This window comes from Aspergillus tanneri, assembly GCF_003426965.1.
Source record: "Aspergillus tanneri strain NIH1004 chromosome Unknown AapTan_1_pilon_pilon_pilon, whole genome shotgun sequence".
In the NCBI taxonomy this organism is placed as follows: domain Eukaryota; kingdom Fungi; phylum Ascomycota; class Eurotiomycetes; order Eurotiales; family Aspergillaceae; genus Aspergillus; species Aspergillus tanneri.
The window spans coordinates 2,850,641-2,870,259 of NW_022984628.1; the positions used below are offsets into that span (position 1 = coordinate 2,850,641).

A 19,619-nucleotide genomic window follows, 5' to 3' on the forward strand; every position below is an offset into this window, starting at 1 on the left:
GTTTTGGGGAGGCTTGCTAAGATAGACTTTTCCTATAAATTCTACAGCACATTTCTATTCTACATGCCAAGAACAATTATTTACTTATAGCCTTAGTTATTACAGCTTCTAAAAGTTCCAGCCCTGTGTCCTTTATTAATTTCTTGAGAAGAAACTAATATCCAACTTTCGGGCCTAGTATCTTAGTATTATATTAGGACGCCAAGTTCTATTTCTATTACCAACACCGGAAAGTCCAAGTATAATACTTAGCTTTAGGCTTATTTTACTCTAGCAATTATGGATAGAACCTATATAAAGAAGAGTATAAAGGTTTAGCAAGAATACTTGTCAAGGGTTGAACCCAGTTATTGCTCAGACTAAGGCCTTCGCAACTATGTACGGCTCTAGATGCGACTGATCGAAAGATCAGTCGTCTTGTACCTTTTATGGTCAAATGGTTTTATCTCTAGACCAGTATCTAGAGAAAACCAAACCGTTATAATAATTAATCCAATATCAACACTATAGCTTCAAAACAACAAACAGCTCCCGGCATAATTCAACAGGAATTTTCGGCACCTAAGAAATCAGCAACGGATCTCCCAAGATAAACCAGAGCCCGTGTCTCAAGGTCGGCTACAAACCTGGATTGAAAGAACTTTACTATCAAACGCCCGAGGGCCTCAGATAGCAGTGGAGCAAAGACTTATCCGTGGGTCGTGGTCACCATGGAGCCATTCACAGTGGCTAAAAATCCCGGAGCTGGACGTGGCCGCACGTAGTGATGCTGACAACTGGTATATCCCTTGTGCTACCAACATCCTGCTATTAATAGTTACACCTAGGTAACCCTTAGACTTCTTAATATTAGTACGCACTGCTGTCCAATTGAATTAATCCCTGTGTTCAAACTGGTGAATGGCCTTGACTGTAATCAAAAACTAATGCAAATGCGTTGCGGATTTGGAATGTGAATAAACATAGGTTGCTGAAGGAACAACATACGAACTACACAGTAAATGATAGGATTACCTTTACTTGAGTAGATATTCGGCGCGCTCTTGGAATTTTAAGAACTCAGAAACCGGATATCTAAGAGGGATCTCTCCCAGGGACAAATTTAGAGCTGGGTCATAATGACATATTTCTGGAAAGAATATGAACCCTTTTGATATGCGCCTGCAGTCGAGCAATTGACCAGAGATGATATTCTCTGACATTTGATATTTCTCACCTTTACATAGGGGAAGTGCTTTGCTGGAAATGGCTATGATCATAGGACGGCATATTGCCCACGTACTATGTCATGGATTCTTGACAATAAATAAAATCTAGTACATTTACCTGGGCACTCCTCGAAAATAGAACGTGAAATGTGACTATCAACTGACTGACAATGCCCATACCCACTTGTTACCGTCTATAATGTCGGCATAGTGCAAGCATAGTGCATCGTAATATACCCTGTTTAAAAGGAAAGATAAGGTGGTATAGCCAGTAATTTTGCAAGTAGATTTATAGCGTACCTTATGCTCATATCCTATGTTGCTCTCGAAGTCACATATTGCTATAATTCACGAGTACCTAGTCAACTGTTCTAGCTACTCTCGTGGCTTGACCTTGCGCCAGCACGGCCTCTTGTGTTATCCGCATCAAATAGGGTTTAATTATAGAGCCATGGTCAGCGTGTCTTACATTCGTGCTTTTGGATTGGATTGATCGCTTTAGCTTGACTAGTAGCTGGTGGGGTGCAGCTCCTCCTCAGATGTCATATTGCTGATGTATAAGAATAGAAAACGTTTTACCACAAGCAGCTACATAGTGGATCAGCACTATAGGGATGTGTGATTCCAATAGGGTGTTTCGCTAGATCAGCATAGCCCTACTCCGCAGTCAGTCTTGGCCAGTTCACCGCCAGCGAATTGTGGCCCAATGCTGAGAAATAGCAGGTCTTTGGAACTCAAAAAGAAGGCCTTACATTAGCCGCTCTTGGCTTTCCCAACATAGCCCGGAAGGGGATTGAGATCTGCGCCTTGCGTTCTACTAGCACTTACTTGCCTTACTAGCTTTAGGTTAGGCCGGACCTTTCCTTTTTTTCCCTTTCTAGTTTCTCGATTTTTAGGAGATGGTCCCTGAGCTGCATGAGGGGAAGTATGGCTTGGAAAGATATAAATATGGCCGCGATCTACACTGTAAACTCGCTTCTACCATCACCATTTTAATATCTACTATCTACGTCTAGCGATTCAATTAATCTCTCTCATAATATTCTCGTACACAAAAATCTTTTAATCCCACTGTATCAAATTAATCACCACACCACACCATGTTGTTCCGCGCATCTGTTCTCTGCATGGCAGCTAGCATCGTCAGCGTCCCTCTCGCTGCTGCCCTTCCCACCACTACCACCACCACCGACCGAGTCCACTCGGGCCCGACCCTGATCTCCCGCGACGATACACAATGCAATGCAAACACGGCCTTTTACGTCTGCAAACTCAATAACTTCCGAGGCTGCTGCTCCGTCGATCCCTGCGACCTGAAGGACGGCTGCCCAGACGATAATGATAATGACAACGACAACAACGACTCTTCCCGTCCCACAACCTGCACCGAAAAAGGAAAGAAAACCAAGCTCTTCCAGCCACAGATGCAGACCCTGATCCTCCCCAACACGGACCACCCGATTTCCACCCCGGACTTCAACCTCAGCAAATCCGACACGGGCGAATGGCAGCAGATTATCTCGTGGAGTCTTCCCTCTGAAGCAAAAGACTGTTCCATCGGATGGAGTATCCCCGAGAAGCGGAACTTCTCCGCGGGACACTCGGCGCTCGTCGGAGTATATGATGTCGACGATAATGATGAGAAGAAGAGCCTGGGGCATGCGGATTTCTCGTTCTGGCCTGAGACCAAGGGGCCTCGCACGAGCTTGGTGGCGTCTATCCAGTGTAAGAAGGTTCTGACCCTGCGGTTGGCACTAGTCCATAAGGATAGGGTGTTTTTGGAGCAAAATGGTGAGACTGGTTGGTGGGTGGAGTATAGCTGCTAAGGTAGTTGGGGTTATTTCCGTGGGAGTGTATATGCGGATGGATCTGCACTTAATGATTGATGTTATATGATTGTTTCTTGGAGGGTATAATGGCGGGTTGCATATAGCTCATTAGTATTAATACATGCTTATATACATAGAATTGTGTTGTTGCTCAACAGACCATAATTTCTTACGCGGGACCGAGCTTAGCCATGAGCGTAATGATCCAACTGGGGCCAACTGCGGACATGAAACAGCATGATCACCTAATTTTGACAGTAGTCGCAGGCGTTTTCGTAAGGGGTCCCATCCATGATCCGCCGAGCTCTACAGATACTCACTGCAGAACGAAGCCTTAATACTCTAAAAAGGAGTTGAGTAGTATATTCTTCTTCAATCCTAATAAAACCAGTGTCTATAGTAGCCATTCCACTAGGTCTGCTATTTATTATTTATATAATAAAATAAATTAGAGAAAGAAATAGCATTATACTCTCCAAATTCCTGCTCAAATGAGGCCCGGAGTTCCTGGTACTGTCCATGCTTCAGATAAGCATTCATGTTATCGTAGAATATCAGAATGTGTGGAGTGAAGTGCTTCCGCGAGAGTCATCGAACAGTATTCTTGTGCCCCAGATCTTAATCCTGCCACTGGGTTTACAACGATGGAGAAGCCGAATAGTTTTGGTGTAGCCTGTCCATGACCTAATGCAGTTTTAGGTACATCGATGGCTGCTCTTAATGATTTAGGGAATTTGCTACCTTTCACTTTAAACATTAGCAGGCGAGCGAATTTTTACACGTGCATGCATTGCCAATAATCTTGTGGCCTTTGGGAGTGTTCAATTAGAAGCTCTACTCAGCACACCAGACCGACAGCTGCATCATCAAGAACGGCGTTCCAATTACCACCCTGACTGTGAAACGGACCTATGCTGACTTGGATACCAAACCCAATACGTCAACTCCACTGAATCTGAACAGCGGGGTGGTCAATTGCACTGAATGAGCTTTATCATGGATGACATTATTTGGTTTAGGGGGAGGATCTTCCTAGAGAGTGATGTGGTACCGATTCAAGGGATGCGGGTTATATATACGGTAGTCACCTTGGTGTTTTGTATTTAACGTCGCTGTCGAACGAAAGCCCGTTTGATTCTAATCTTTAGTCCGTAGCCCGTATTGCTTATCGTAGGGGCGATGATATACAGGAGGTATCAAAGACACGAGAACCATTCAGACCCAGTTCCCGCCAATGCTGCCAGAAGTAATGATCTTTCCAGTTGTGCGTTACAGGACAGGTAAGCGATCATGGAAGTCCCGGGATCCTGATGCCTCTATATAAACACGGGTAGAGATTCCCCTCTACAACGCAGGTGTAGGTCCTTCGCGATAGGGGTAGAGATTTGGTACAGGTATTCAGCGAAGTAATGATGTTCTCTTCCGATTAGTCTATAGAGCACGTATATTTCTGAATCAGCGTCATGATTCCCTCCACATCCCGCCAAATGCGCTGTCGATTCTGCAAACCCTTCAGCTGGCCCCAGTGGCGCTTGATTTGGGTATAGACTTGATACCAATTAGTCTGTTCCCTGGGCAATCGGAGTTGACGCGGTGCTGTCATTGGCATCGGTAGCAGGGAATCGACGGCGTCTTCAACATTGATCTCTTTACACATATCACTTAGTGCACTGGCGTATCGCTGCCTTCGGGTGAAGAACATTTGGACGTCTGTCCCGGTCACTGAGGTCCAGATGGAAGGGACGTGGATACATTCGGTCTCATCCCACGCCTCCCAAAGCCAGGGCATCTCATCGCGAACTAGACGGTACCAAAGACTGACGGGGAGCTGTTCAAAGGCGCGGGAAGCAAGCCTGAGGTTTGCAATATCCCGCGAGCCGAGAAAGCCGACAATGAGGAGTCGTAGTTCCAGGGGGAGGGATGCCAGTGGATCGGCCGGACGTGCTTGAGAGGGAGTCTCCGTTGGCCAAATGCGGCGGGACAGATCGAATGCACCGGTGTCTGGAGTGAAGTCGCCGTCCTCTAGGTTGACAGCGGCGAAAAGAAGACGCTCCAAATTGGGCACATACAGCGGGTTTGCTGCCAGATACTCGTGACCGTGGTTGTGACGCCACCACTGTTCCCGCCCATCGAGAACGTCCCGGGTGCGGGGGAACCCATGAAAGTCCTCGTAGGAGAATTCTGCATTGCGCCATGTCATCAGGCCGGAGATGTTGACGTGGTTGAAGAGGACCTTTGACTGACGGCAGAAAATGTCAAAGCACCATGGATGGAAGGGCATACCGATGGAATCGGAGTCCGTATACTCTGGCTGCCGCGAGTTAGCATCTCCACCCGAATGACGCGAATTATGTGGGTTGGGGTTGAACTTCGGGATCAGTACTCACCTCAAAATTCATATTATCAGCTTCGAGCTGGTCCAGCCCGCCCCGAGGAGGATACACTGTTTGATAGTCGATGTCGCGCGACGTTGTTCCATCACAGAGACCCGAGAGAAACCAGTCTCCGGAGAGCTCCCAATCTTCATCCAGACCGTCTGGCTGCCAGTCTGCCTCAGAGGCTTGCTTATGAACCAGAAACTGGGCAGTTCGACAGCCTCTCATTGCCTCCATCGAAATTGCATGCCCGGAATATGCATTGGATCCTGTACAGGTCGGACCGGCAATATGTTCCAGTTGTTCTGGGCCGTATCCCTCTGGAAGCTGACCCGACGTCAGCGGGAAAACGACTTCGTTAGGGCGATCTCTATGAAGGGGAGGAGTCCAGGCTGGCTCCCCGGGCACTAAGTCCTGCGGGACTGCGCTCGACAAGAGCCAGTCGCGATACCATTGGCTCTCGATGTCTTCCTCGCCATCTCCGTCATTCCATCCGTCGTCTTCCCCGACGTTCATGGCGTCATCGGCGGATTCATAATCAGAGTCATATTCGTACGGTTCATGGTCTTCTTCATCCTCTCTGGGAATGTAGTCAGCATCCTGGGCCTCATTGTCCTCCTCCTTGGGATAGCGGACGCCGACGCCGCAGCCGTTTCGAGAACACTCGTCCAAATCCAGATCATCGAATTCCAGCTCCGGGTCCGGGTGGCTCCCTGTGTAATCCCACTTCGCCCAGTCTGGCTCCCCCGGTGCACGACTGCGGCAAATGTTAAAGCTCACGCCGCAGAAGTGGCAGTGAATCTGGCAGGGGTCAGCTCATTCATATGAGTGGCATGGACCAAACAGCGGTTGTACTGCACCTCGGAGTATCCTGCCGGTAAATGCTGGTCAGTTGCACCGTATTGTGGATGATTCAATTGCTGGTGAAGACATACCCATTGTAGCACCGTCTTAGCTGCGTTGGCAAACCTGAACTGGTCCCTGTCTCGAAGGCAGGACGGTAGACTACTTAAATACCTTGTAGCTTCGTAGCGATAGCCTCATGGATCCATGGTTGCTTCCAGGAATCGTTGTTCCTGGACCCCCAGTGGATCAGGTCTATGCTCCTCTGATTGGCCGTATTAAGCGGGCTGGCGGAAAGCACACACCAGACAATCACGGTGGAAGCCTGCCGTAGTAAATTTTGCAGTGACTGGCTTTGGTATTGTCATTCTGGTCGAGAGAGTAGCGCCGATTACGGATAAATCCTAAAAACTGACTGCCGAAACTTTGTATACTTTGGAGAGTTGTGGGATTGGGGCTGTCGACTACTGGAGGCTACATATCCACTCTATATTGTCAGGGAATAGCGCAGAAATTAGTGTCATTTTAATATTCTTACATCTAGATAAGGTAAAGAATAACTAGCGCAAATAACCACTACTGACAGTCTCTATCTACAGTCGGGCCCGTGGCTAATCACTGAACCCCTCCACGCCTTTTGCTTGCCGGACTAAAAAAGTAGCCGCAAAATGCAGGTCGTTCTGGTTATCAATGTAGTCCTGGGCCAGGTCCAGTACTTTGTCGACTCCACTCATACATTCAGCATATCGCATTGCTTCGGCTTTTAGGGGATGTTTCCAACTGTTGGCCACCCTCATAGCACAATTTTGACTGCCTCCACAGCGATTCATTTGCAAAATCGTCTGCTGGGTGGCTCCTCATATTCTCCAATGAAGTCGCAGGCACTGTAATTTCAGAAGACAATGTGAGGCTCTCCATCCCCTACCGAGCCCATGGTGATAACTGAATGAAAAGCAAGTCTTGTAGCATGGGTAGAGGATCTAGAGATGCCCTAAGTATGCGAGACGGTTGCGAGGATCAGATGTTTAATCAAATTATCCATAGACAACACACAACAAACGAAGCAGTGGACGACGCATATTAGACTCCAAGCAGTACTTTGCTATTCAGTCAAAAGGCATTCAGAAACTTACACACAACCTTGACCTGTTTCAGAGGAGAGGCCTCACTGGTGGAATAGGGAACTTGATGACGTTCTTCGCAGAGGCCTAATTCATCCCAACAATATCAAGAAACGGTGTTCAGCCATAGAGACTCACTTCAAAGCATCACCGAGCCAAGCACGAACGTCTTTAGAAAACATGTTTTACATCCTAACTGATGTTTTCGGCTGCAGATATGGCTTTTTGAACAATCCATGACCCAAGACAAATATATTCATGAATGTTTTGGTCCTCCAGCTGAAGTCCATGGTTACCATTGGAGATACTTCAGTGGCTTCTTGATAAATCCGAAAGGGCAAGGATTGACTTTTCGAACGACTAATTTCAAAAATGAGCACAAACTTCTCAAAAGTGCCTTGGAAAACGCTAACAAGGGAGATCCCCGTAAAGCTAGCCGCATGATTTATGGCGTACCTACATATAAGATGCAAGTAGTTGAAAATTGAAAGTTGCGAAAATTGGTATGAAATTTGATTATGCTATACCCTGTGGCCCTGTGTCGACCGTTGTCCGTCTTTCTGCTGTTCCCGCTCTGCCATCTGCTCTGCTTCCCACTCTTCTACCGGCATTATTTCCAACTTAACAATTATGTCGTCGTTAGACCGCCGGTCAAGGCCAAGGATGGCTATAAAGCAAATCAGTTATCAAGCGCAGGAAACGGATAGGGATCTAAATACATTCAGATGGATCTACTTCCCGGATCCTTGTTGAATATTCAAGTGTATGGTCAGACCAGACTTCCCGTACCACCTCTCGGAGCTTTTCTCTTCTCTTGGCAAGTTCTTCGGGGAAGAGATTATCGATATAAGCATGGGCAGTCTGAGTCTGAGATGTCGAGACGGCGGGCGGGTGATCATTGGTATGTGTCGTCTGTGTCTCCTTGGCTGGACTCGATATGCTACCGCAAGGCGCTTCCTTGGGGGGGTTACCTTCGCCTGCCATACCGGGAAAACGCACGGAAGAACACACGTAGCTAAGGAGGGTATTCGAAATTCTGACTTAACAGGGGAGTGTGAGCTTGAAATGGGAGACCTTCTCCAAGAACTTTCCTCTTGGGGTGATGCAACGATATGGCTATGTAGTAATTGTCTTAGATCCTTCTTTCAGAAGCAGGCGTTTGATATAATTATCCCATCTACTCTGTACTCCGTAACTGTGACGATATTCATTTCGTCACTATGCCCAAAGTAGGCACGCTATACCGCATGCCCCCGGGCCAAAGAGGAGTAACTGGTATTGCGGGAAATGCTGCCTAAGGCAATAAAGAGCCAAATACAGAAGGCTGAAATCACTTTGCTGCCTCAGGTGTCCTCGACGAATAAACATGCCAAGCCCTCTCGGTTGGATATGCGCTAACCTAAAGTAGTTAGCTCCACACACTTACCTGCCCTTTAAAAACCTTCCTGTTCGTTTTTCCTCTTCTCCATTTCTTATGTTTTCATCCCACCAGCCAGATCAATCTGATCACTCTGCTTTAATGCAAGCAGAGTCAGATTCATCCCTGGACCACATTATGAATGTATGGAATGATGTTTATAGTAGTTAGGGAGCCTTCTGTTCCGCATCTCTGTCTTTTTTGTTTCCCACAGGGTATTATAACCCCAGCCACGACAAGTTCCTCATACTAATCATATGAGTGAGTGTCGATTGCTGTATGCCTCTTAATACCCAAAACAACGGGCGTCTATAAGCATGCTGGCGCTTTCTCACAGGCCTGTATTATTGCCGTGTGTCTGCATGAAAGTCGATGTCCTACATCTTAGTTTAGATGATTAGTATTGAATTAATCAGTCAATGAAATTAATGAGTACTGCATAGACGAGTAAGCAAACAAAATTTGTGTAGTGTCAACTATTTGTATGCCTCATCATTCCAGTACAAAGTATCATGCTGGACCTTCGGCCTGGTCGCCCTTAACCCGCATCCCATCTTGATCTTGATCCACTGCATCAAGTCGCCTGGGATCCTAATATGGCCCACGTCGGTGCGATGGCCCAGCGGCGCGATATCAGTGTGCTTGTTCTATTCTATTCTACTGGTAAACCCCAAATGTTGAGTCATAGAGAAAAATTGAGGCATATACATCGCAATTGCGTTACTGTGGGGCTGTCAACCGCTGGGCTTTCACACGCATTATTATCTGGAACATGAAAGTATTATAGATTGGACTACAAAATTTGGCCATCCCCACCCAAATTAGGTTAGTGCCGCCCCTAGACTAATACTGAGTCCTGTGAAAGACGGCTCTCGGTTCAATGCTTGTCTGATAATGTGGTAGGCGGCGATCAGTGACCGCGGTAATTAAGGTAAAGTTCTCATTAAGAACTTGGAAACTTCATCAGGGGCCAAGAATGCCCTGACATGTATATTCCATGAAGCTCAGGGCCAGCTAGGATCAATTAGCTTATTCGCGCCTGGACTCTATATCAGTACATGCTTTATTTCCAGCAAACCCGAATTTCAGACCTAGTGCTCTATGCTTGTTACATGAATATGGAAAAAGAAAAAAAAAGGTTCGACATACGACCACGCCGGATGGATCCCGTTAACATCGTCATTGACCATACTCAGATGGTATATCCATGATATGAATCGGCCATCCAATCATCCTTTATAAACTATTTCAGATGCGTCTGGTTCTTAGCTCTTCCCAGCTCTTGAGAGAGAGATTCACTACTTGTCCAAGATAGGGATTTAATCTTCTCAAGAACGGTAGTCGCAGCCTGTAATGCAAAGGCTAAGAAGAAGGCTGTCGAGAGAAGCTACATCCTGGTAGGTAAAAATAGTACTCTATATCTCAGAAGTAGTTGATAGCAACATACAGCTGCTGGATTCCAGGGACGGAAATTCTATGACAGCATGGTAAACAAGGGAATTTGCTGTATTCGGGAAGTGTTGCATTAACTATTGGATTTTAGCGCAGCTTAGAAGCAATAGTACAGAGCCATGCATGAGAAGGTTCGATTTAGCAGTAATCTGTCTAGATGTGTGTACTATTTCAGAGATGATTTTGTTTTGGACCGTTGGGTTGAAGATGAATTTACGTCATGGCGGACACTTCAATAGGAGAAAGTTCTACCTAGATAGCATTTCTATATTCTAAGCTTGGGTTGTATAAAGAAAGTTGATTTTATAAATTCTAGTATAATTATGACTCAGTTCGCTAAATGGCCATGGTGGTGGAAAGGGATTCGGCTAGAACCCTGTGCCATGCGTGGAAGAGACAGGGATTAAGCTGTCGCATAGTTCCAAATGTATCCTACCTAGAAGTTAATAACACAAACGCGGAAGGCAAGATTAGGAGGAATCTCACTCTACACCGCCCTTCATATATGAAGGATGGTACATGATATAACTAGTTGTGAGTCCGTCAATCGGCTAATAACTGACAGATGCGGACTATAATATGAATATCTATCTATCTGTCTATCTATAATTATGCCTCATGGGAAATTCACCCTGGCTGGTATAATACATGGATATAAAAATTAGTCTATCGGTAAGATCAGAAAGTCAAGAGAAATCATCCACGTCACGTCTCTCACATAATGACGGGAAGGTTGCGGGTCAAGTAGCCGCGCCACTCAGGCAGAGAACGCTGCCACTTGGTCTTCGTGCTCTTCTGCAGGTCCTCGATGGCACTGGCATACGTGATCAACTTCGGCTCGGAGAAGGCAGTGTTCATAATAGCCAGTCCATAAGGCATGCCCGACTCCCTGCCCACACCAGCCGGAACAGTAATTACAGGGTATCCAGCCTGAGCTGCGATCTGGATGCTCTGCGCAACATCGGGAGGCACCAGTAGTCCGTCAAGAGTCTGGTTCTTATACTTCAAAGCGGCGTCGATTCCCTCCTCGCGAGTCGTGCGACGGCAGAATTCCAAGGCCTGGAAGTACGTCTCGTCCATTATTCCCTTGCTTTCCAAGGATGCAACCAAGCCATCCTGTCCGGAGCCAAAGGCGGGATGGATACCAGGGTATCCGCCCTCAGAGCCATAATTATCAATGTTATACTGGACGAGATCTTCAACAGACTTGATATTTGTGTTTTGCACCTCAGCCAGATAGTCTTTCAGGTTGTTGTAGAAATCGACCTTGATGTAGGTGTATTCTGACTCGTTGGGGAACCCGCGGGTCGTGCCATAGTCCCAGTTGAATCCGTCCGGAGAGACAATCGTCTTGTAATGGGGGATCTCGGTTCCGTTAATCACCGTGGCACCGGCCGCCTTGATCAGATCCACCAGCTCCAGCAATTGGCTGATCTGTTCGGGATCACCGAGGCTCCAGAAGGACTCCCAGGGGAGGCCAAATACCGCGCCCTTGAGAGCGGACATGTCGGAGAGGTACGGCGCATAGCCGCCCTTCGGAGTCAGCCCACACTGGGCACTGGTGTAATTATCATGACGATCGACACCGTAGATGGCATCCAGGGCATAGACCGCGTCACGGACTGTCTTTCCAAAGGTGCCTACTGTATCCTGGTGCGTGGACTCGGGAACAACACCCGCGCGGGAGGTCAGACCAACTGTCGGCTTGATGCCAACAATAGAGTTTCGCTGTGCCGGGTTGATCACTACGCACTTGTTAGTAAAAGATGTGATCGGCATAGCTATCCTACTGAATCAAGACATACCACTACCGTCCGTCTCAGTTCCCAGCGCAAATGGAACCAAGTTCGCGCCGACGGCGACGCCAGAACCGGAGCTGCTTCCGCCAGGGTTCACAGTCAGATTGTAGGCGCTACGGCATTGGCCGCCCCGAGGGGTGAAGCCCTCCGAGTAGTTGTTGGAGCGCATGTCGGCCCACTCACTCAGAGCAGCCTTGCCCATGAGCAGAGCGCCAGCGGTGCGCAGTTTATGGACAACGTGAGAGTCACGGGGGACGACGGATCCCAGGAGCGCCCAGCTACCGGCCGTGGTCTCCATGCGATCCTTGCTGGCAATGTTGTCCTTCACAATAAATGGGATTCCATGAAGCGGGCCACGAACTCTACCCGCCGCGCGTTCGGCATCGAGGGCCTCGGCAATGCGGAAAGCATCTGGGTTGATTTGCAAAATAGCTCTGCATGAGGGATTCTCGTTAATAACAAACTCGTAGAAAGCGTGCAGATGATCGGGGAGCATACCTGAGGTACGGGTCGGTCTGGTAAACCCGCTCCAGATAGCACTGTAGCAGCTGGACACTGGTCAAATGACCCCCTGCAAGCTGCTCTTGGATGGCATCAATGCTGGCTTCCTCGAGCTTGAAGCCATTACACAGACGCATCGGGAAGAAACCAGCTCCATCGGAGCCCAGACGAGGAAAGTCATAGGCGTAGGGGTCATTCACGATCTGAGAAGCAACCAGGCTATCATTTATGTCCTGGGGAGTAGAACTGGCTACAGCCAGACTACTCGCCAAGGCCAGGAACAACAACTTAGAAGCCATTCCTGGGAGTGCCTGGAGGAAGGGAAAGGATGCGAATGAAGATCCCTGGAAATAGAAACGATCGCCCGGTTTCAAGGGATGAGCAGAAAACCCGAATGCTGGGAATGAATGGCACACTATTCATATAGTTGCCTCGTATCGGGGAATCTAGATGGGTGCTGGACGATCCACTCGCCCAGCCACTAATATGAAACATGTGGATTGGTAAATCAATGGTCATTTGTGGTCATTTGAAGGGCCTCGCTTAGCACACAGTGATGCGCACATTAATGTAATCATCCGCTGATACCTATCGGGTAACTTTTCAGCCACATTGCGAGCTTTTTCATGTCAAATTTCCGTGCAGAAAATAAACCGTCATCGAGATGGACATTTGCGAGCGAGATTCATTTCCAGTCCCCTAGTCCCTGATATGGCTCCATACCTGTAGGACGAAATTTGTCATATCTCCATGTTCTATATAGGGCAAGTCTTCATAACCGTGGACTAAATCTTGGCATAATCCAGATCAGATTTTAGACTTTTCCTGAACCGCGGTTGCCTCAGTCCTCTCATCGGGTATCTCGGCGCTCGTGTAGAGCTCTGTAGACGGGAATGCAGGGCGTGATCTCGTCTCCACCAATCGCCAAATCTCAGTCATCCTGGAGCACGGTCGAGCTTATGGGGTGTACCTTGCTTGCGTACCAGATTCCTTCTTTTGCGGCGCAATTGGAATGGAGAGGAAAGCTATCGTTGTCAATCCTACTTTCGTCTGATTAGCGAGCCAACTTTTTCTAGCGTGGTTCTATGCAGAAGCGCTATTGTTTAAATCTCTGTGCGCCGTGGTTTCAGGCCCTGCAGTTTGGCTATGGGATCTGGTAGGTCGCGATGGAGGTTAAACTCTGATGTCGACTCCACTCACTGAGCGATGCAACGTCAAAGACATCCGGAAACATTCGCCGAAGGTTATTAGACTTGGGACACAAGTGAGACAACTATCGTTACCGATGTAATAAGGCCAAGACCCGGAAGTTTTTGGTTTATATGGTTCGAAGAGAAAAAAATCTATCAACTATTGCCTTATGTCCAGGAGAGATTGCTCTCATTCGAGCAGCTCCATGGCGAGAACAGCCCAGTTAACTCCATAACTGTCTGTGGTTTGTTTTAAGAGTAACAGAAATCAGATATATTTTGTTAAATCCCCTTCTCCCTCCGTTCCATCGGGCCTCCCTCGTCCCATCAGATTGAGCACACAGACATGCTCTGAATCCGTGCCCATGCGCTTGATCCTTAATGGCAATCCCTAATGATATCCTCGTCGCGGACGCCGAGGGGAGAATCCCCGCCGGCGTCTCACTCGAGTATCTCGCTGAATCGCGTGATCCCCCGGCAAAGGTGGCCATTATCTTCTTGATATGCCTGGCGGGGTTGGTGATGATCGTTCGCCTTTATGCACGGGCATTTCTGGTGAAAAAGATCGGCATGGATGATATCCTGGCCGTGTTGACTATGGTATGCATGTCGTTCCATACAGCTCCGCTAGAAAGCCACAAATTTACAATGTCACATATCAACAGCTGATCTACATCTCCTTCGTCGTACTCTCCATCATCCTAATCGACCTGGGAAGTGGCCGTCACTTTGGATACATTCAATATGTCCTGTCTATGCCCACCGTTCGTGAAACCGAAGTTCTAGATTTCGTCGCCCACGTCTTGTACACCACTGCGCTGTTCCTCTGCCGTCTATCCGGTTTAGCCTTCTACCACCGACTGGCCGCACGCTCAGGGCGACTCCATCTAGCCATCAAAATCGCCGCGGTGTTCTTGTTCGCTGCTTTTCTCCCCCAGTTTTTCCTGTTAATCTTCCACTGTCGACCGGTGACCGGGTTATGGCCGTACCCGTGGCAGGAGGAGCCCGTGGCATATAATTGCCTGACATGGGGACTGGTGTACTCTGTGAACTCTGCGGTGTCTCTAACATGTGACATACTCATGTTCATCATCCCTGCGATTCTGATCAAGAATTTGCATGTGTCGTTGAAAAAGAAGATGAAGCTCTCCCTCGTGATGTTCCCTGGTGTTCTGTAAGTATCTTCCATTTCATACAACCGCGGTATCATATCTAACAGAGACCGACAGAGTCATCGTGATCTCCACAATCAGAGTCTACCTCGTCGCCATCGGCCAGTGGTCCGACGACGGAAGCTGGGCGTATAATCCCATGATGGGGATTGAAAATGCCGAGATCGCAGGTACTCTGATCGCTCTATCGGTGCCGGCCTTGAAGCCGGTTTTCGGAAACCTCTTCGCCCATTTGACCGAGTATACGACCTCGAGTCGTCATCGGACGCTATCAGGCCGTTTAAAAAGCCAATCGAACCCGGGAACAGGCATAGCGTCGGCAGTACGGGATAATAAGCGTCTGCTGTCGTCGTGGTCGAAACATGGAAATGACGATTATGAGATGATGCAGTCGGAAACGAATGTATCGAGTACTAGTCCGGCACCAAGGGTGGATAGTGGGGTGACAAAGGGGAGGAGGATTAAGGTTACTGAGGAGATATCGATTATTAGGGGGGACCAATAACCTAGATGTAATAGTTAACTGTAGAATAATATTATGCTGTACAATCAAATTCCACCTTGGATCCTATCCTATCTTACTCCATAAAGTCCTCACTAGAGTGACCTAAGCATTTCTATCAACTCTATCAACATACTGATACACACCAAACACCAGTCACTAGAACTGACAAGGTGCCCACTCCTGCATGACTCAAAAATGAGGCTTCGACGGGACGGGACGAAACAACCATTGTAACCTTCTCCACAAACCCGCGGAACCGCCTCAGCATGAATCCTTATCTGGGGAGGCAATCAAATCGACTGTGGCATCCCTTTTGGCTTCCAACCCAATTTCGATGAATGCCACCAGATGTAACGATTATCTTGCGTAATTCAAATGGTGGTTGAATGAGCAATCTTCTTTCATCTAACTGAGCTAAACGAAGCCATAAAACGGTTGGATACAGTACGAAGGAAGATATGTTTCAGGATCGGGAACCGTCAAGATGGCCGTTGGGGACTTTTGCACCAGAGCCTCCCAGAATATCACAGTGATGTTGTAGTGCCGGAATACGTGGTTAAAAGTCCTTAGGCTTGAGGGCGAGGCTTGGAGGTGAACAAACTTCCTTTCAAGTTCCTCTTGCTCGGTTTCTTTATAAGAGGCTCATATTGTCCCCTCTGTACTTCATCGTTAGTAGATGTTACTGAGAACTGACATAAATACTGTCAGTTTCAATCTTCCATGTAAAGCACCATTAAAGCGGAGTTCATCGTTTTCTATTATTCTGTACAATGAGAAAATATTGTTGGCTCTTTCTTCCTATAATCTCTAGGAGGCAGCGAGCAACAAGGAGGTAACGTACTTGTAGCTCTTAAACTCCTGCAGTTCCTCTATTCCTGAGTATTGATTAGCTCTAACCCGAGCAACATTTTCTAAAGCGTACCTTCAGAGCACCGGATAGCATCATTAGTTCCAATATTCCTTATCCCATTTTATGCCTGGAGCTACTAGATATTCCAGGCAGCGCAATATCCATTTTTTGCAAAATTAATATTCGTTAACCCTTCGAGTGCTTCGGTTACTGAGGTTGGCCAACCGGTGCAAACTGCCGTATAGTTGCCCATGCATACGGCGCGTTACTTTATTCGCGTTTTCCATGGCAATTTAAGAAGTTTCTGCCCATTTTTAAATTTGGTCGTTCAAAAACTCAGCCATGTCCTTCTGATCTATCAAGCCATCTCCAATGGCGTGCATGCGGACATAGTCCACGCAATGCCAATTCCGGTCTGTGATGCTTCAGTGGCTAGATGAAACTGCAGCTCGTAGTCCGCTCCCGAACAAGCATTGTCAGCGATCGCTTCTTTATGTAGTCAAACTGTTGCTGCATTTCAGAGGCCCACAACCATGGCTTTCAACCCATTTTCTCCGCGCGGTTGGCTTCGACAATGTTTTATTCGTTTGCCGAGGGTTTTCCGTTTGACTAGCCCTTCATCGCATGGCTCGACATCATCCGGTTTGACCTTTTTGTGAGCCTGACATCCTGAATTTGTTCTATGTACGCTCTCTTCAGCATCATGACCCGTTCAAATCGTCCCGTATAAATCTCTGTAAGAAAGGCGTTGGAAATTTTTTTTATAACTACCATGCCTGTATATGAACGACACACTTGAAAGAGTACAGGCTGTAAACCAATGGAGTCTGCAATAAAATATGAAGTTCTTTCATGTACCTGAATAGAAAGGCGATGAAGTAGGAAGAGGAACGGAAAGAAGTCGAAGCATTATACTTAAGCTATTGTGCATTTATCTAACACATGCACTGATTTGCTTCCCTATGGTTCTCTAAAAGTAACCAGGTTCATTCACATCCACGTGCACGACTGTTCGCAGGATCTGGGCTGTCCTCTCTTAGGATTCTTATATTTTGAGGAATTAAGAATATCGAATCATCGCATTTGGGAAGTTCTGTTAATCGGAACAGCTCTTCACAATGATAATCTGTCATCCCAGGGTGTAGCTGGGCATATGTACAGTGAAAGCTGAGAACCGACGGGTTTGTTTTGTTGAGGATATCTTCGTCAATATAAAGGTAGGAGTATGACTATTTAGTTAGGTATCTTAGGTTTAGGACATGGTTGGCAGGTAGTTTTGCACGAGAATAGATTATCCATTACTACATTGATGTGATGATAATATCTGAACGTTGGACAAAAGTTAGTCCTCCCTGTTATCTACTGAGGCTGAGTATGCCACATGTAAATGATTTTCAGTGCTAGGGAGACTATCTCCCTTGCATAGGTATGTTTAAGGGAGGTGTAGCAGTAGCAATGCAACGGTGTCATGGAACGTTTCATTCCATGTAGTAATAACTGTGCTTATGATATTAGATAGATCATGTGGCGGATGACGAATATCCCTTACATACATGTTGAACTTAATCTATTGTTAGATTTTATGGGATTCTGGTTAGGAGGTCTGAATTAATTGTATTCAGAAAGATGTTATGCCCAACTCCTGTATGAGGGGTATTGGGTATACATATTTCACATGATGTCCCAATATGGACTAGCTTTATTCTCACATCTATTCGTTTATATTTGTTAGGTAGTTTGTATAAGAATAAGACATACGCTGAGCAAGTCAGGATATAACCAGTAAAGATGAACATTGAGGTTTGCTTATCAGCAACGTTTCTAAAAATCCAGATGCAGACAGCATTCAAATCCATATGCTCAAATTTTTAAGCTTCACTATCAATAGATACATTAACATCAATTACATACAAACACCACCAATAGGCATTGCTTCACTTGATTAATAATAAAACTATAAGAACAACGCGTATATATAGACCTCAGTCTGATACAGGAGACGGGGGAATAGAATATACAGAGCAAGCCCATTCCTAAATCTTAATCACATCAAATCCAGCGGTCATGGCGCTTGTCCTCATCAATATCGTCATCTGTCGTACGATATGGTTAATCCATTCCAGTCCATCAGGGATCACCCGCTTAGAAGGCAACAGCGACAGCAGCAGCGGCAACAGCACCACCAAGGGTGTAGCTGAAGCGGTTGATGTTGGCAGCGCCGGTGTGAAGAGGAGGCTGAGAGCCGGAGCCAGAGCCACCGCTGCCAGAGCCGCCGGTGGGAGAGGGAGTAGCAGAAGAGCTACCAGGACCAGAGGAGGTAGGCTTGGGGATGGTGGGAGTGGAAGTAGTCTTGCCAGCACCACCGGTGGGCTCGGAGTCGCCGGTCTTGGTGGCAGTTGCAGTCTCCTTACCGGGGTTGGAGTCCTTGGCATCCTTGTAGGCATCAATACCCTTCTGGATGGCCTTGGTAATACCGGCGGAGAGCTCCTTGGCGAGGTCGGAAAGGGCCTCGGGGACCTTCTTGGAGATGGCGGAGGAGAGGCTGTCGGCGGCCTTGTACTGGGCGTTGAGGGACTCCTTGACCTTGGTGGCGGCACCGGCGGCCTCGAACTTGGACTTCTTGGCGATGATCTTGTCAACGGTGTCCTGGACCTTGGAGGTCAGGTCCTTGACGGGGCTGGTAAGGGCGAGAGCATCGCTGGAGGTGAGGTCGCCACCGCCCTCGACGGTGGAGACACCCTTCTTGATGGTGGCGATCAGGTCCTCGGAGGCAGACTCGACCTTGGAGGGGTCACCGCCGTTGTAGCCGTCGGCGGCGGACCCAAGAGCATCGACACCCTTGCCGACTTCGGAGAGGACATTTGTGACGCCGGTGGAATCGCGCTGGACGACAGCAGGGGTGGCCAGAGCGCTGGTGGCCAGACCCAGAGTGAACAAGGCAGTGAACCTCATGGTGACGATGAAGGAAGATTAGAAGAAATATTAAAGATGTTTTTCTATGAGTACAAAAACAAGAGGTCAGGGGTTAAACGAGTGCCCGCGGTAGATCCGACAAGAAAACAGCCAAAAGAATGGATCGGTTCTGTGATTCTCAACGGCGAGAAAGTAAGGCCATCTTGGAATGAGAAGACCCTTTATATAGACCCTGGGCCACGTACAAACTCACATGTCCGTGGCACGATGGGACCGAGGCCAGTCTCCATCAGGGGTATGAAAGCTGGGGCTATTATTAGCAGGAATGAATGGCAAGGTGATTAGTGCTGTTTTGGAGATGCGATTGCATCTTCTGACCATCAGATTGGACAACCAGGTCTATTGGCGTGGACCGGGGAGGGGAGGTGACTAATTAGCGTCCGG

The 19,619-nt window shown here is 47.5% G+C and overlaps 5 protein-coding genes across 5 annotated transcripts; 2 read left to right on the top strand and 3 right to left on the bottom strand.

The window, feature by feature from the left end:
- Positions 1-2,308: 2,308 nt before the first annotated feature.
- Positions 2,309-3,034, top strand: ATNIH1004_002926 (uncharacterized protein; the record flags this gene model as incomplete). Its single annotated transcript, XM_033567610.1, has 1 exon — positions 2,309-3,034. The coding sequence occupies one exon, from the start codon at positions 2,309-2,311 to the stop codon at positions 3,032-3,034; it is 726 nt and encodes a 241-aa protein (XP_033429605.1).
- A 1,429-nt stretch (positions 3,035-4,463) lies between these two features.
- ATNIH1004_002927 (uncharacterized protein) lies at positions 4,464-8,360 on the bottom strand (the record flags this gene model as incomplete). Its single annotated transcript, XM_033567611.1, has 4 exons — positions 4,464-5,348; positions 5,425-6,213; positions 7,904-8,043; positions 8,096-8,360. 4 exons carry the CDS (start codon positions 8,358-8,360, stop codon positions 4,464-4,466), a joined length of 2,079 nt encoding a protein of 692 aa, XP_033429606.1.
- Positions 8,361-10,959: 2,599 nt separating this feature from the next.
- On the bottom strand, positions 10,960-12,844 carry ATNIH1004_002928 (amidase family protein; the record flags this gene model as incomplete). The annotated part of the gene is made up of 3 exons (XM_033567612.1): positions 10,960-11,990; positions 12,051-12,478; positions 12,543-12,844. 3 exons carry the CDS (start codon positions 12,842-12,844, stop codon positions 10,960-10,962), a joined length of 1,761 nt encoding a protein of 586 aa, XP_033429607.1.
- Positions 12,845-14,116: 1,272 nt separating this feature from the next.
- ATNIH1004_002929 (uncharacterized protein) lies at positions 14,117-15,412 on the top strand (the record flags this gene model as incomplete). Its single annotated transcript, XM_033567613.1, has 3 exons — positions 14,117-14,335; positions 14,401-14,909; positions 14,965-15,412. 3 exons carry the CDS (start codon positions 14,117-14,119, stop codon positions 15,410-15,412), a joined length of 1,176 nt encoding a protein of 391 aa, XP_033429608.1.
- Positions 15,413-18,404: 2,992 nt separating this feature from the next.
- On the bottom strand, positions 18,405-19,214 carry ATNIH1004_002930 (cell wall mannoprotein 1 family protein; the record flags this gene model as incomplete). Its single annotated transcript, XM_033567614.1, has 1 exon — positions 18,405-19,214. One exon carries the CDS (start codon positions 19,212-19,214, stop codon positions 18,405-18,407), a length of 810 nt encoding a protein of 269 aa, XP_033429609.1.
- Between the last annotated feature and the right edge of the window lie 405 nt (positions 19,215-19,619).